Source organism: Kogia breviceps, chromosome 3 (assembly GCF_026419965.1).
Source record: "Kogia breviceps isolate mKogBre1 chromosome 3, mKogBre1 haplotype 1, whole genome shotgun sequence".
Classification (NCBI taxonomy): Eukaryota; Metazoa; Chordata; class Mammalia; order Artiodactyla; family Physeteridae; genus Kogia; species Kogia breviceps.
Genome location: NC_081312.1, coordinates 120,060,836 through 120,076,306, shown reverse-complemented (window position 1 = coordinate 120,076,306; position 15,471 = coordinate 120,060,836). Strand labels below are relative to the sequence as shown.

Here is a 15,471-nt window from a genome sequence, read left to right as displayed (position 1 = left end):
TGCCACCCTCCTTTCTCCCCTCTGCCTGGGACCCCACTCTCCCCAGCACCGGTCACCACAAATGCCTTGCCCACAACAGGGGACCTCTAGTCCCCCTACCACCACCAGCTCTCTCTACACCCCTGGAATCCCACAGAACTTTGTCACTCTGGCAGAACTTAGAGGCAGAAGGGCCTGGGTGGGACCTGGCCCCTGAGCTCGATCCGAGCCCCAGCACTGAGGCACCCAGGGCTTCAGACCCAGGCCGGCCCCAGGCCCAGTACCTCCTCCTGGCCCCCCCCACCACCCTCCTCTGAGCCTCGGGCCCACATCCCTGATCAAAAGAAGGCACCTTGCTGGCCTCCATCTCAGAAAACCTCCAAACGGATGCATACACAGTTCACGCCAGAAGGGTTTTTTAATTTAAGAGCCTCTAGTGCCAAAGCTGTGGCATCTGGAAGGTCACTCTTGGTGGCTGCCTCTGCCAGGCCCTGTGACGAGCACCTGGCAGACAGAGGCTGGCGTTCACGCGTCAGGCAGAAGAATCCAGCTTCTCCGCAGATGGTTCAGACGCGGTTGTCGGAAAGGCAAGTGTGAGCCACGGTTCCAGTTCCAAGGTCCGGACAGCGCACAGCTGCTAGGTGGCCCATCCCGTTTAGTCACCACCCTGGCCCATGAGGACACGGTGGAGGGTGGAGATAAAGCAGGCCCACCCCTCTGGCAAACAGGGCGGAGAAAGGGAGAAGGAAAGTCAACAAAAGAAGCAAAATCACAGGAGGGAGCCGAGGACCAGCAGGCCACTGTCCTCAGAGTGGCCGCCCCTCTCTTGTGCAGAGGCCGAAGTGCCACTCTGATGGGCCAGGGCTGCAGAGCACCCATGCCCAGCGGGCCTTGGGAACCTGCCCCAAAGCAGGGCAGCCCCTTCCCAGGAAGCTGAAAAATCTGAAAATAGGGAAAGGCCAGAGTTTTCATCCCAAGCAGTGGAGCAGACAATAAACAGGCAAATTTGCAAACCCTGCAGAATGCCAGAAAAGAGGAGATTAAAAAAAAATTACAAAACACCTTTCCAGAGAGAACAGAGTAGCCGGCCCCCAAAGGCACTGCTAGGAGACTTTAGCAGAAGGATATCCGTTGCAGCAAATAACCCTGGGGAAACAGTGAAATGGGAGTCCTCTATCATCCTGAGAAGTCAGCCCGAGGCCCTGCTTCCAGCAAGTGTCGGGCACTCTAGTTGCAAGATAAGCCACCACCCAAACCCACCTGTGTGAGGGGCCTTCCTGCAGTAACCTCCTGGGTCCAGGTGGGTTCCTAGGCCAGTCTGGCCTGGACCAACTGCAAACGTAGTCCCTGGCAGTGGGCTTTTTTCAGCCAACCAAATCACCATTCATTTAAATTATCACGGTGATTTTTTTTTTCATTCCATTTCTAAGAATGTAGAACGGTGACAGGGCAGAGAAACACACAATGGATGTTACTAAGCAAAGGCTGCCAAACTCTTTTCTCTTTAGAGATGGAGAAATTATCTCACATGTACATACACACACACACACACACACACACACACACACACACACACACACACACACATAGGTCTAGGTTTCTCCCTGATATTCAGAATTCTTTGTGAGCTAGCCATGCCTAATTCTGCTGAACCCTTTCAAAAAAGGAAAAGAAAAGGAGCCACAGGACGTGTTTACATCTGCTACAAGCTGAGCAGCTCTGAACCCTTGCACTCTGAACTTTCACGTGGCCACCACCAATGAAAGGCCAGAACTCGACCAAGCCCAGAAAGACCACAAAGGGTCAGACATCTAAAAGTTCATAGATCCAGGAGAGCAGACTGTCAGAAACCCTAAATATGCCGCTAAATATCCTTTAGGTTTTTCTTAGGTTCTTGATAACTTCTGATCTCTTTTACTTTTGTCGGCAGTTGCTTTAAAATTATTTTTTAAATCAGCACGTTTCCCCTTGCCCCTTAGCAAGGCAAAAGCCCTCTTGAGGGAATAAAGGGTGACATTTTACAGGGGCGTCCAGAGGGTGGTGTCTCCTGCAGTGACATTCGGAGCCAACGTTCCACACACAACTGTGCCAGAGTTTCATAAATAATGTTTGTTTTGGTTTCAACACCTTGGACGGGACAGCTTCCAGATCCTTCACACCCCCCAGCTTCAGCCGACCAGCCACAGGTTGCCAACACGCTGGAGAACAGGTTTTACCTAAAAGAAGAAGAACAAGTCAGTGACCTCTGGCAGAGCCGCACACCCATTGTGACCCCTCCCTAACCATGACCATCCTCCAGGCCACGCCGCTGTCCTAGCAGGGCAGTTGACACCCCTCCCCCTGCCCCTCCAGCAGCGCTTCCATCTCTCTCACCCCCCATCTCTATTCCCGCCACACAAGCTGCCTTTTCAGTCCTTGAAAACGCCACCCTCCTCAACCCCAGGACCTTTGAATGTGCTGCCTGGAACACACACCCACTCCTCCAGCTAATGCCTTCCCTTCCCTCAGCTCCCAGCTCAGGATCATTTCCTAGGTCCCCTCACAGACCCCCTACTACACCACCTCTCTTATCCTTGTAATCCTCCTTCCTAGCACTTATGTGGGTGTTTACACCGGGGCTTGGCAAACCTTCCCTGTAGAAGTCCAGAGAGTACTAAATATTTTTGACTTTGCAGGTCCTCTAGTTTTTGCGGCAACTGCTCAATCCTGCTGCTGGAAATGCTTGGCATGGCTGTGTTCCAATAAAACTTTATTTGTGGACACTGAGGTTTGAATTGCATTTAATTTTTACATGTCATGAAATGTTATTCTTCTTTTGATTCTTTTTCAACCATCAAAAATGTAAAAATGGGCTTCCCTGGTGGCGCAGTGGTTGAGAATCTGCCTGCCGATGCAGGGGACACAGGTTCATGCCCCGGTCTGGGAAGATCCCACATGCCGCGGAGCGGCTGGGCCCGTGAGCCATGGCCGCTGAGCCTGCGCGTCCAGAGCCTGTGCTCCGCAACGGGAGAGGCCACAAAGGTGAGAGGCCCGCGTACCGCAAAAAAAAAAAAAAAAAAAAAAAGTAAAAATCATTCTTGGCCCAGGATCTGTACAAAAATAGGCAGTGAGCTGATCTGGCCCAGGGCCCTTAGCCTGATAGCCCCTGGTTTATGGTTTATGTAATTATCTGATTCGTGTCTGTCTCTTGCTTAGACTGGGAGCTCCCTGCAGGTGAGACCCTTGTCGGAACTTGTTCACATTTAAACCCCAGCACCAAGCACAGTGTCAGACAATTGTAGGGAGTGCAAGAAATATTTGTACAATGAGTGAAAGTTGAAAAACTAAATCTATTCAAGACATCATCCAAAGGGACTTAGAAAAGGAGGGAAAATCTGAGAGGTCCCCAGCATCTATTAATGTTTGAACATGGGCATTACATAATCACATGGAAAAACAGTGGGGACTTAATAGAACTTATAAAATAATAAACTGCTTTTCATAATGTTATATGATCCCAAATATAAATATCAGGTAACTAATTACTGAAAGGTATGGACATCCTATTTTTAGGAAATATACACTTAAGTATTGGGGGGAAAGGGACATGATAGATGTAACTTACATTCAGAAAATGGTTCAGAAAAACAAATCTGAACACACAGAGCCATCATAAGGCAAATGAGGTAAAATTTTAAAATAGGAAAATCTAGGTAAAGGGTATCTGGGTGTTCTCTCTACTGTTTTTGTTTTGCAACTTTTAAGTTTGAAATTATTTCTAAATTTTTAAAAAACAGACATAGGTATCCTCGTATTGACCACTAGGGTCCCCTGTTCAACAGATTAGAGGAAGAAAAAGATAAATCCCCACAGCCCTGTCCACGCTGTGAAGGCTGGCTTTCTTGCATCACCCACATGCCCCCTCCTCTGGGCTAGTAAGAGGGGGGCTCACCCCCGCTTACTGACATCCACGGAGCCCAGACACCCCAACTCTACAGATGCAGCCTGAGGACCCCACAGTCAGGCCTTCCCCCTGCATCCTGCTGCAAGTTCAATGTTGAGCATGAGGGGTCGGGGCCAGGGGACTGGAGACGGAGCAGCAAAGCTTTCAAAAACCAAGAATCGGACCAGAGTAAAGGGACCCGATTCCCAAGAGCTACCCAGAGCAGGTGTGCATATGAACAAAAGCAGACTACCGTGAGCCTGCTGACTCTGGAAAAAGCAGACCGTCAGAATTCGCAGAGATGTGAACTTTATATACCGCCAGCGCACTGAAAATTCACCTTCGCAAGTGTCCCAAGATTGTTATTTTGTTGAACTGCATCTTCCGGATGCCCCAAAGGCACACCCCGGGGTGCTCTGCCAGCTTCCCTGCCTGCACCCCATCCCCCTGTGTGCAGCTGTTGACTCCTTGTGCTTACAGGAATAAACGCGCGTGCGCGCGCACACACACACACATACACACACACAGTGGGTAGAGATGAAGCAGGAGGAGGGGAGCCCACCACGAACCATCAAGCACATCTGATTCCGCAGGCTCCCTCCTCAGCAGAACTAAATCTCCAGGGCTGCTCCTGGAAAAAGAAAAGAGATCCGCTCGCCTGCCCCACGGGGAGCAGCTTCTCTGGGCGCATGCCAGCACCTCGGAGGTCACCAGCTCTGGATCTCAAGTCTGAGCAGTGAGCTTGGCTGCCCTTCAGACTCTCTGGTGTGACTGTGACTCTGAAAGCTCTGGGGAAAACCGACAGGGGGACTGGAGTGAGGAGGAAGGTTGTAAAGTCCCGGCTCTCTTCTTTCCATCCCGCTGTTCCCCTGAGGCCATGAAGCTTTGGAGCTGTCCCCTGGGGAGGGTCCTGGGGGGACAGGCTCACAGCTGCAGCTCACCCGTTTAGCCCTACACCCACTCAAACTCGCACCTATCGACATGCTATTACTTCTTCCTCGAATGCCCTCACTCCTCCCTGCCCATCAATCTGCTCCAGGCTCGCTCCCTGGTCCTTCCAAACCCCCTGTAAGCTTCATCTCCTCTGGGAAGAGATGCCAGGGAGATGTGCCCCTGCTGGCTGCCCACAGCATCCTGTTCTTTCCTCCCTGTGGCATTTACCAGGTCCTCTTATAAGAGTCCATGTTCCTGGACCCCCCACCTCAGCACAAGCTCCCGGAGGGCCGGGCCAGGCTTACCCATCCTGCACTCACAGTGAGCTGGGTGCACGTATAAGGGCTCTCTGGGCCCTTTCCCTCCTCCAGAACAGCCAAACTGCTACTGACATCCCTGCTTTGTCACTAAGATTAGCCAGAAAGGTGGTCCATGCAGACCCCGCTCCCACACTCCCTGGAAACTCCAGGTGAAGTAAAGGCACATTTAGGTGCCATGACCCATGCTTATTCTCTTCAGATTTGCAACTGTCCTGTACAGTGACCTTGGGTTACAGCCATTCCAGAGAAGGAGAGGGCCATGCCCCAACCTGTCGCTGTCCCGTGCTTTACAAGAAGTTTGTCTGTTGGCAGAAAGAGCCCTCCACACGGGAGCACCTGTCTCAGTACCTGTCCTGCACACTGGCAGCTGACCCCTCAGTGCAACAGACAAGGACACCTCAGGAAGACGGCACAGCAGACATGGAATGGAGAAGCCCAGGGAGGAAGCCGGGCCACGTGTGTGAGTTCTCCTGAGACAGACAGACGTGAGGAACACACCAGCAGGTGCTGGGGGGCCCTCGGCAGTCTTCCCACTTTCATCCCAGGTCATCGAACACAAAAAAGAACAACTGAATAACGTGGCTAGCTTTTACAAAAGCACTGCTAGTTAGGATTATTTGTGTTTCCTTTCCCACCCCCCTTTTCTTTGCCTGATCCTTACACAGCACTATAAACTGTGTGTCCATGTAGGCAGGAAACTAAGTCAGATTCACTAAAACATGGATGGACCTAGAGCTTATCATACTAAGTGAAGTAAGTCAGAAAGAGAAAGACAAACACCATGTGATATCACTTATATGTGGAATCTAAAAAATGATACAAATGAATTTATTTACAAAACAGAAATAGACCCACAGACATAGAAAACAAACTTATGGTCACCAAAGGGGAGAGGGGGGAGGGATAAATTAGGAGTTTGGGATTAACATATACATACTACTATATATCAATAAAAAAGTTGGTCAACGAGGACCTACTGTATAGCACAGGGAACTATACTCAATATTTTGTAATAACCTATAAGGGAAAAGAATCTGAAAAAGAACAGATATATACATATATATATATATGTGTGTGTGTGTGTGTGTGTGTGTGTGTGTGTGTGTGTAACTGAATCACTTTGCTGTAAACCTAAAACTAACACAACATTGTAAATCAACTATACTTCAATGAAAAACAGAATCACCTAGCAGTAAATTTTCATCACCACACGAATTCCTGTTTTCATAGTCTCCCTCCTCATAGATATAAAACTCAAATAGTTTTAAGGTGTACGATACCTTATCTGAGAACCGCCCCCAGAATGCCAACATTGCTTTTCAGAGAAACAAAAATGACTCAGGAGATGCCCATTTATATATAACACATAAGCTCGGCATTCTACAAGCAAGAGGGCTGGCAGAGTTATTCAAACTGCTTTGGGGATGGCCTCTGATGCCGTTTCAGGTCCAGGGAGGATGCTCCAGCCACCCTGGGGAGCCCGCAGGTGACCAGGTCCCCTCTGATTCCTTCCAGGCCCCAGAAGCTCAGGGTACCGGTTGCCTCTGCAGCAGTCCCCCCTCTGACACTCCTAGCAGCCTCACTCCTCGTCCTCAGGTGATGAGGGAGTGTGGGGCGGGACGAAAGGCCCTCCGAGCTCAAGGATTCTAGAAGTCACTGTCCTGAGTGTGCTTAGCAGGGCCTTAGCTTTGTCTCTGCCATAGGGTGGCCATGGGAACCCTGACCTCGGCCTTCAGTCTAGGATAAGCAAGTCAAGTCCGTTTTCTCCCTCTCCCACCACAGCCTCCAGGGGCCTCTGGCTGCAAACAGCCACCAAACACCTTTTGTTCCAAAGCCAAGATGCCAGGCACAGCCCCCAGAGGTGCAGGGGACATCTCATCCATTTCTAATTATATTCCCTCCGGAAGCCCTATCCACAAGAGGGTGGGAGTCGGGCATTTCTGGGAGCACATCTGCACCACACGGGCCACGTCTTTTCCAAACCTAAGAAGCAGAGGCACCAAGCCCGCCCTCCCTCCCGGCCCCTGGAGACCAGGACTGGCCGGAGCCGCGTGTTCTCCCAGTAGCACACCTTTGGGCTGTGCTCGTCGTGGCTTCTGGTGCCACCTACCAGACAAACGGCAGGAAGAGCGGCATCTGCCTCGCCTCAGGGGACACCTGGAGGGTGTCACAGAAGGCTCCAGTGATAAACCGGGGAGGCCCAGAGGTCCACGACATCAGCCACATCTGCACATTAGGCCAACAAAGCTCAAAACACATGCAGCCAGGATGCAAACGCCTTTTGAAATACGGAACCATTTCAAAACCCCAGGAGTCTATGTACTCCATTTAGCCATCATTTCTCTCTTCCGATTAGCCTTTTTTAAGTACAGAGTTGGAAACTCACTTCCACAGACTCTTGTCTCTCCCCACATCTGGCCCTAAACATCGGAGGCCTTACCTCATGCGTTGTGACATCCCAGCGGCGTGGGGAGGAGGGCTGCCCACGGGAGCCTTGCCCTGCCTGCCTTCTCTCCACCCCACTTCCTGCCTGGTTGATGCTCACGGGCTCTAAGTCAGGAGATGTTATCAGAGAGCTGCACGTGTAATACAAGGCAGGTCACGGCCTTACTGCCAGGGCGCCAAAAATGTGATTTTCCTCTTTGCACTCACTCATAAAACCACCCAAGGCCATGATTCAGCCCCATCCAATTTAAATGTAGTCTGTCTCCCAGGGAGAACCAAAAAATTTACTGGAGCCATCTCTAAACAGGAAAGACGAGGACCTGTGAACAGATTATCACGTGTAGACAGAGCAGTTCTCAAAAACGCTAAAGCGAACATAAAATTGGCCTTCAAATTCTTGTTCTTTCAAACGTATTGACCTGAAAAGTCGTTTGTGATACGCTGTTTGGGTGGAAAAATGTTCCAAAGCAGCACGTGTAACGTGGTCTTATTTCTGTAGAGAAGAAAATTCCACAGGTACGTACTCACACACACTCTAGTGGTTATCGTTAAGTAGTGAGATTAAAGGTGATTTTATTTTCCCTTTTTCTTATCTGTAATTTCTATACCTGTACCTCTGTAATAAAAGCTATGACGTGGTCTTTTTAAATGGTCAATCATCTTTGGGCCTGAGGACTAGAGTGGTTTTGTGTCCGGTGACTCACCAAGTTCACTCACATCCTCACAAACAGCACCAACTTCTCACATGAGCCACTTGAAGTCCATCCTTCACAACAAACAGGGAAGCAGGATAGCACCTGGCAGTGATAAGGAAAGCCCATGGAAGGCAACTGAAGTAGATAAGGTTACAGAATAAACGCTTACACCAGAAAAGGAGGCTGAAAATGAAGGAGTTAAATATGCAATGGAAGAAGTTAGAAAAAAACGACAGAACGCACTCAAAGAAAGCTTAAGGAAGAAGAGCAGAAATCAACCAAAACTGAAAATGATTATAACAGCGAGGATCAAATAAACCAAAAGTTGGCTCTCTGTACAGATGAATAAAGTTAAACATCCAGCAAGACTGATCAAGAAAATGGAGAAACAGCAAACAGAATCAATATTAAGAATGAAAAGGGGACCAGGACTACACATGTAACAAAGAATAAAAAGATGATAAAAAGAGAATGTTGTGAATAACCTTAGGACAATACATTTGAAAACTTACACGACATGGACAAAATCCCAGAAAAATACAAACCATCCAAACTGACCCAAGAAGAAATAGACAAAGACTAAATAGTCCTCTGACTATTCAAAGAATTGGACATCAATAGTTTTTTCCAATCTTCAAACAAAGAAAGCATCAAGGTCCAGCCAGTTTTAGCATATTCTACTAAACATTTAGGAAACAAATAATTCTAATCTGATACTAACTATTCCAGAGAAAAGGAAAATAAGGAACCGGTCTAACTTGTTTTATGAAGCTAGTAAAACTTCTACCAAAGCCTGACAAGGATATTACAAAATAGGAAAATGACAAACCAATCTCAGTCTCTAAGAGAAACAAAAAAGTCCTAAGCAAAATATCAGCAAACTGAATGTAGCAATGTGAATAAAAAGATAACATGACCATGACCAAGCTCCTTTATCTCAGGAATGCAAAGTTGGTTTAATATTAGAAAAAAAATCAATGAATATAAGTTCACCACCTTAACAGATTAAAGGAGAAAGTATAATATTCTCAACAGAGCTAGAAAAAGAATTTAATAAAATTTGACATTAGCAAACTAGGAATAGAGGGAAGCTTCCTGGGGAAAAAAAGTCTACAAAACCCTACAGCAAACACTGCTCTTAGTGTCAATATTGAAAGCACACCCTTTAAGATCAAAAACAAGACAGGATGCCTATTATCATCACTTCTATTTGACAATGACTTAGAGGCCAAGAGTGAGTATAAAAAGGCTTAAAAAAAGAGAGAGATAAAATGTTGAAGGGCCTGGGGGGAAGGGAGGCAGTCTTATTAGTCTCAAGTGATATATCTACATAGAAAACTCAAAAGATCCACATTTACACTACTAGAATTCATAAGAGTTTAATGAGGTTGCTGGATTTTTTAAAATCAATATTTTTTTAAAAATCAACTGCATTTCTAGACACCATGAACAGAAAGTAAGAAAGTGATTTTTTTTTTAAAAAAAAAAGAGATCAGATTGAGGTCATGAATCGTGTGGCAGCGGCTTGCAGAGGAACCTGTCTTTGAAGCTGTCTCCAAAGTGACAGCAGACAGAAGCCAGCAGCTCCAGAAGCAGAAACCCGGGCGTGGAGACTGATCCTGTGGGATACAGGGGTCATGACCACGGATGATCTGGGATGAAAGACTAATATGAATGGACTTGCTGAGTCCTGAGTTTCTGCCCAGAATCGGGGCAGAGGAGAGGCATGGAGGTGCCTGGGGGACCTTAAGTGATTCCTGTATTAAAAATTACCATGTGTGAAAGGGCCCTGTGCTATCACTGTGTCACATAGAGATAGAGGGCACATTATTACAGTGGCCAACAGAAATGCTCCAGAGCATTGCAACAGACCAGGGAGCAAACTTGGACTCTCAAACAGCAAAAGTATTACCTGCTACCTTAACACCTACCAGGTAGTTCCATGTAATCATTTGCCTTTGGAAACAAAATCACTATGTTGAAGAGATATCTGCACCCCAAGGTTCACAGCAGCATTATTTACAATAGCGAAGACATGGAAACAGCCTATGTGTCCAACGACAGATGAATAAAGAAAATGTGATATACACACACACACAGACACACACACACAATGGAATACTAGTCAGCATAAAACAGAAGGGAATCCTGCCATTTACAATACCATGGATGGACCATTTAACGTGGCATCATGTTAAATGAAATAAGTCAGGCTGAGAAACACAAATACTGTACGATCTCACTTACACGTGGAATCTAGAAAAAAAGAACTCATAGAAAAAGAGATCAGATTTGCAGTTATCAGAGGCAGGCGGTTGGGGAGGGGGAATTGGGTGAAGGCGGTCAAAAGGTACAAACTTCCAGTTACGAGATGAATACCTCCAGAGGATGTAATGTACAACATGATAACTACAGGTTAACACTGCTGTATGATAGATCTGAAAGCTGCTAAGAGAGTAGATGCTATAAGTTCTCATCACAAGGTAAAAAAACTATTTTTGTAACTATGTGAGGTGCTAGATGCCAACCAAACTTATTGTGGTGATCATTTCACAATATATGTATGTCATTATGCTGTATACCTTCAACTTATACAGTGCTGTATGTCAATTATATCTCAATAAAACTGAAAAAAAATGTTTTAATTTTAAAATCGTTTGCCTTTGATGGTGAGTTTCACAGCCAGGAGCAATGCCAATACAGCGTTAAGTGTTCCTAGGAAAGGAAATTGCTCCATTATTTGAAGAACTGAGACTCATTGTGGAAGGTTCTTAATCTGACAGTGGTTTCAATACTTTCCTCCTCTTTGTGACACCAGACACGACCTCCACCCAGCAGTCTTTGGACCACAATAATATTTGTATCCAGATTCTCTAGAGGGACCCCTTTTCCAGCTTATACTCAAGAAAGAGTCAACAGTTAGACTTTCCGGACAGACAGTGATATTTCTTTGCTTAGGGTCTTTTCTTATGTAGTCAGGTCTGAGGCTACCACAAAAATGGCTCCATCTATCCTAGCCCCTGTGGAGTCAGCTCACACACCAAATATGGGTGAGATCCCATCCCACGGCTCAAAATCAAAACAGGCCGTTGATCCACTTAAGCCATCAAGGGCTCCCTATCGTACAATAACCCCAGGCCTGCAGGATGCAGCTGAGCCTTTCCATTGTGACTCATAATGAGGACATTGTGGTCTTCACATTTTGTTTCATTTCTGTGCCTTGAATGTGAGACCGATAAAACGGCTTAGCAATAAAATCAATATAATCACTTTCTTATGTACATAGTCTTTTGCAGTATGGGTGCAGGTTAGTAATTGTTTTGATTCTTCTCAGAGGGGCCTGCTCTCTACCTAAACTGCAAATTATAGCTAATGGTTTCTTCCTCCACTCTATCTATAACCAATCCATGTCAATGTTGTGCGTTCTTCATAAAATTTAGACGTGATTTGTTAACAAACTCTGTTTCCAATATTGGTATGTACGTGAACATGATAATACAGACATTTTTTTTCAGACATGAGTATAAATAAAATAGTATTTTAAAGTAAACAGTATTTTAAAGTAAAAAAATTGGGAGATTGGGATTGACATATATATATGTATAAAATAGATAACTAATAAGAACCTGCTGTATAAAAAATTTTTTTAAAAAATTTTTAAGATACATCCTACCCCCCAAAAAAAATTTTTTTAATAAAGTAAAATATATATATATATATATATCTCAAAATGTAAAATACCTGGGAATATATCTAGCAAAAATTTATAATACATTTATGGAGAAGTTTTTGAAAGACATCTTTTCCAATACCTAAATCAATGGAAAGTTATTCCATGTTCATGAATGGGAAGAGTCAACATAAATGGCCTGATTCTCTTTTTTTTCTTTATTGAAGTACAGTTGATGTACAATGTTATGTAAGTTACAGGTGTACAATATAGTGATTCAAAATTTTTAAAGGTTATAGTCCATTTATAGTTATTACAAAATACTGGCTATATTCCCCATGTTGTACACTATATTTCTGTAGCTTATTTTATACCTAATAGTTTATAGTTCTTAATCCCCTACCCCTATCTTGCCCCTCCCCACTTCCCTCTCCTCACTGGTAACCACTAGTTTCTTCTCTCTATCTGTGAGTCTGCTTCTTTTTATTCTGTTATATTCACTAGTTTGCTGTATTTTTTTAATTCCACACATAAGTGATATCATACAGTATTTGTCTTTCTCTGTCTGATTTATTTCACTTAGCATAAAGGGCTGATTCCCTTTAAATCCATCTACAGACTCAGTGCAGTTCTAATCGAAATCCTGAACACCGTTTTCTTGAATCTAACTCCTTTATAGCCAAGAATACCCAAAGCTGTGCTGGAAAAGTACAAGTCAGGAGGTACAGAAAAGCTGTGTGTGATGCAACTCTTATGGGTCAACCTGACTGGGTGACACGGTACCCAGATATTTGGTAACAATTAGTCTGGGTGTGTCTGGGAGGGTGTTCTGACTGAGATTAACAATTGTCTGGGTAAACTGAGTAAAGCAGATTGCCCTCCCCGGCATGGGTGGGCCTCATCCAACCCACTGGAGGCCTGAATAGCGCAAAAGGTAGAATAAGGGGGGATTCGCTCTCGGTGCCTCACCGTGTTGGAGCTGAGACATTGGTCTTCTCCTGCACTCTCACTGGAACTTACACCATCGGCTCTCCTGGTTCTCAGGCCTTCAGACTTAGACCTTTAGAATAAACCTCTTTCTGTATGTGTATATTTGATTCTGTTTCTCTGGAGGACCCTGGTGGGGAGGGAGGAATCTCCAGAGAGGGTCCATCCTGGATTTGTGTCTCAACTTTGCCACTAATAACAGTGACCTTGTAGGGAACCCATGGCCCCTCTCTGGGACTCCAAGCCCTCATCCCTAAACTACACTTGCCCCCAGCTCTAACACTGAGAATCTCACATACCCAAAGTAGTACTTCCCAAAAGAAGCCAAAGCCCAAACCACAATCCTGAAGTCACAAAGTCATTCTGCCTTTCCTACTGGCCACTTTAAAGAAACACACCTGCCTTTGGAATTCAGCGGTAAATTCCATCCAGGGAGTAACCCCCACTCCACGCTCTCCATTACCAACTAAGCAAGGCTGAAAAGAAAAGTTTCCATTTGTGTGCATGGCACGTGGTACATGGCAGTTGCTCGGACCAGATTGCCCACAGTCTGTACATGACAAGCTCATTGTCTGAAATTCAGCCCTCCTTTCGCTCCCAAAGCTGACTTCTCAAGGGTTCGCATCAGGAACGAGTTGAGAATAAGCATTTCCCTGCAAGCACTTCCCTGATGGCTTTCTGGGTGCTGTGCGTTCCTGGGAGGGATCAAAGCAGTTCCCCCCTAGAAACAGAATGCCCCAAGGTCAAAGACTCAGCCAAAGAACAAGAATACACGCCTGGCCACTCACTGTCTTCAGAGGTGAACTGCCCCACTTCCGCAAGCCAGCGAGCCCAGGAGAAAGCCACTGTTCCCACCCGGTACCTGTATTTGATGTCAAATACTGTGGAGTCCTCGTCCTCGTCATCCTCTTCATTCAACGGGGCCATTTCCACTCGCTCAGCCGGAGTGGTGATGATGTCATACTTGCGGGTCTTCTTTAACCTCTTCCCCGACCTGGAAGAGGGGGAGCACATTCCTGAGAACTCAGCGATGCCCACTGAGGTAAGCCACGCTGCTGCCCCCAGCCCGGCTCCCAGGAGATCTGGCAAATACCCCAGCTCCTGCACTTCCGGCCATGGGGCCTTGGGTGGGTTCCTGACCTCAGCAACCCTCGTGATCCTCACCCACACCTGCCCAAAACACCGTAAAACCCAGTGGTCAAGATCTACAATGCCCAAATGCAAGATTTTTTTTTTTTTTTTTTTTTTTTTTTTTTTTTGCAATACTCGGGCCTCTCACTGTTGTGGCCTCTCCCGTTGCGGAGCACAGGCTCCGGACGCGCAGGCTCAGCGGCCATGGCTCACGGGCCCAGCCGCTCCGCGGCATGTGGGATCTTCCCGGACCGGGGCACGAACCCGAATCCCCTGCATCGGCAGGCGGACTCTCAACTGCTGCGCCACCGGGGAAGCCCCAAATGCAAGATTTTTTAAAAGGCAAAATTAATGCCAAAAAAATCCACGATGAGCAAAAGATCAAAATGTTCAACATGGACGGAACTCAGCCCTGGCTCCGGGCTGGCATGGTGCCCCTCACCCTCATCCCAGCCCCGCCGTGTTGGCAGGTCACCGCTCCAAGCACAGGCATCACAGCCTGGCACTGTGTGCCCTGCCCCATGGGCCAGCCAGGTGGATTAGAAAGCAGAGTTGCCCACTTTCTACCTGTGTGATCATGGGCAAGTCAGTCAATCTCTCTAGGCCTCAGTTTCCTCATAAATAAAATGGGCTGAGCATAGTATCTGTCCCTCACAGGCAAGGGAGGATTAAGGGGGATGAGGCATTTAACAAGCCCACACACGGCAAGCTCTCGGCAAAAATGACTGTCTGTGAAAATAATCAACAAATAGGAGCTAAACGTGCTACAGCCTCTCTCACATGACAAGGACTTGTACAAATGAATATTGTTTCCATCACAAGGATTTATGAGCATTGGGAGTTATAACCCTATGCTTTTACCTCTGGGACGGTAGACGGTCACTGGGGACCATGGGGAAAGTGCCTAGCAAGCCTTTCCATCTCCAGTGTCAGACCCTCTGCACGAAGCACAAGACATTGATCAGGGCACAGCTGAAAGTTTATGATGCCACAGGGAACAATATTGTTATTATGACTACTGATGCTCTAAGCATTTATTTCTGTACTATTTTGAACTTTTTCTCAAATGCCTTGTATTCTCTGATGTCTCTCCTTTTAAAAAAAATATTTGAAACTGTCTATGAGAAACCAGCCAAACCCCCAAAAATCATAAATGGGGCATTGAAGAATCATATTCTCTAAACATGCTTCCTGCAGACTGTAAGCCGTACCCAGCTGGAGACCACATCAGAGACGCATGCCGGGTCTCTGTCCCCAGCACACAGAAACTCCTCAAGAAGTTTGCAAAACAATGAAAACAGAAGTTCACCGTCAAGTAAGAGTTTCTTAGCAACAGCAACTTGCTCTTTTCTTACCTAGTATTATTTATCAAAGACATGATTTGTGAAA

The 15,471-nt window shown here is 46.3% G+C and overlaps 1 protein-coding gene and 1 pseudogene across 2 annotated transcripts in view; one reads left to right on the top strand and one right to left on the bottom strand.

Moving 5' to 3' along the window:
- Positions 1 to 378: 378 nt before the first annotated feature.
- Positions 379 to 15,471, bottom strand: part of FAM174B (family with sequence similarity 174 member B) — a 32,168-nt gene continuing 17,075 nt past the window's right edge. For both annotated transcript variants that reach the window (XM_067029556.1, XM_059059273.2), the window contains 2 exons: positions 13,814 to 13,945; positions 379 to 2,195 (listed from right to left, as the gene is read on the bottom strand). In XM_067029556.1, the coding sequence (XP_066885657.1) occupies positions 2,192 to 2,195; positions 13,814 to 13,945 (136 nt within the window). In that variant the 3' untranslated portion in view covers positions 379 to 2,191. The remainder of the gene's footprint in view (positions 2,196 to 13,813; positions 13,946 to 15,471) is intronic.
- On the top strand, positions 9,740 to 11,069 carry LOC131752062 (ragulator complex protein LAMTOR3-like; annotated as a pseudogene).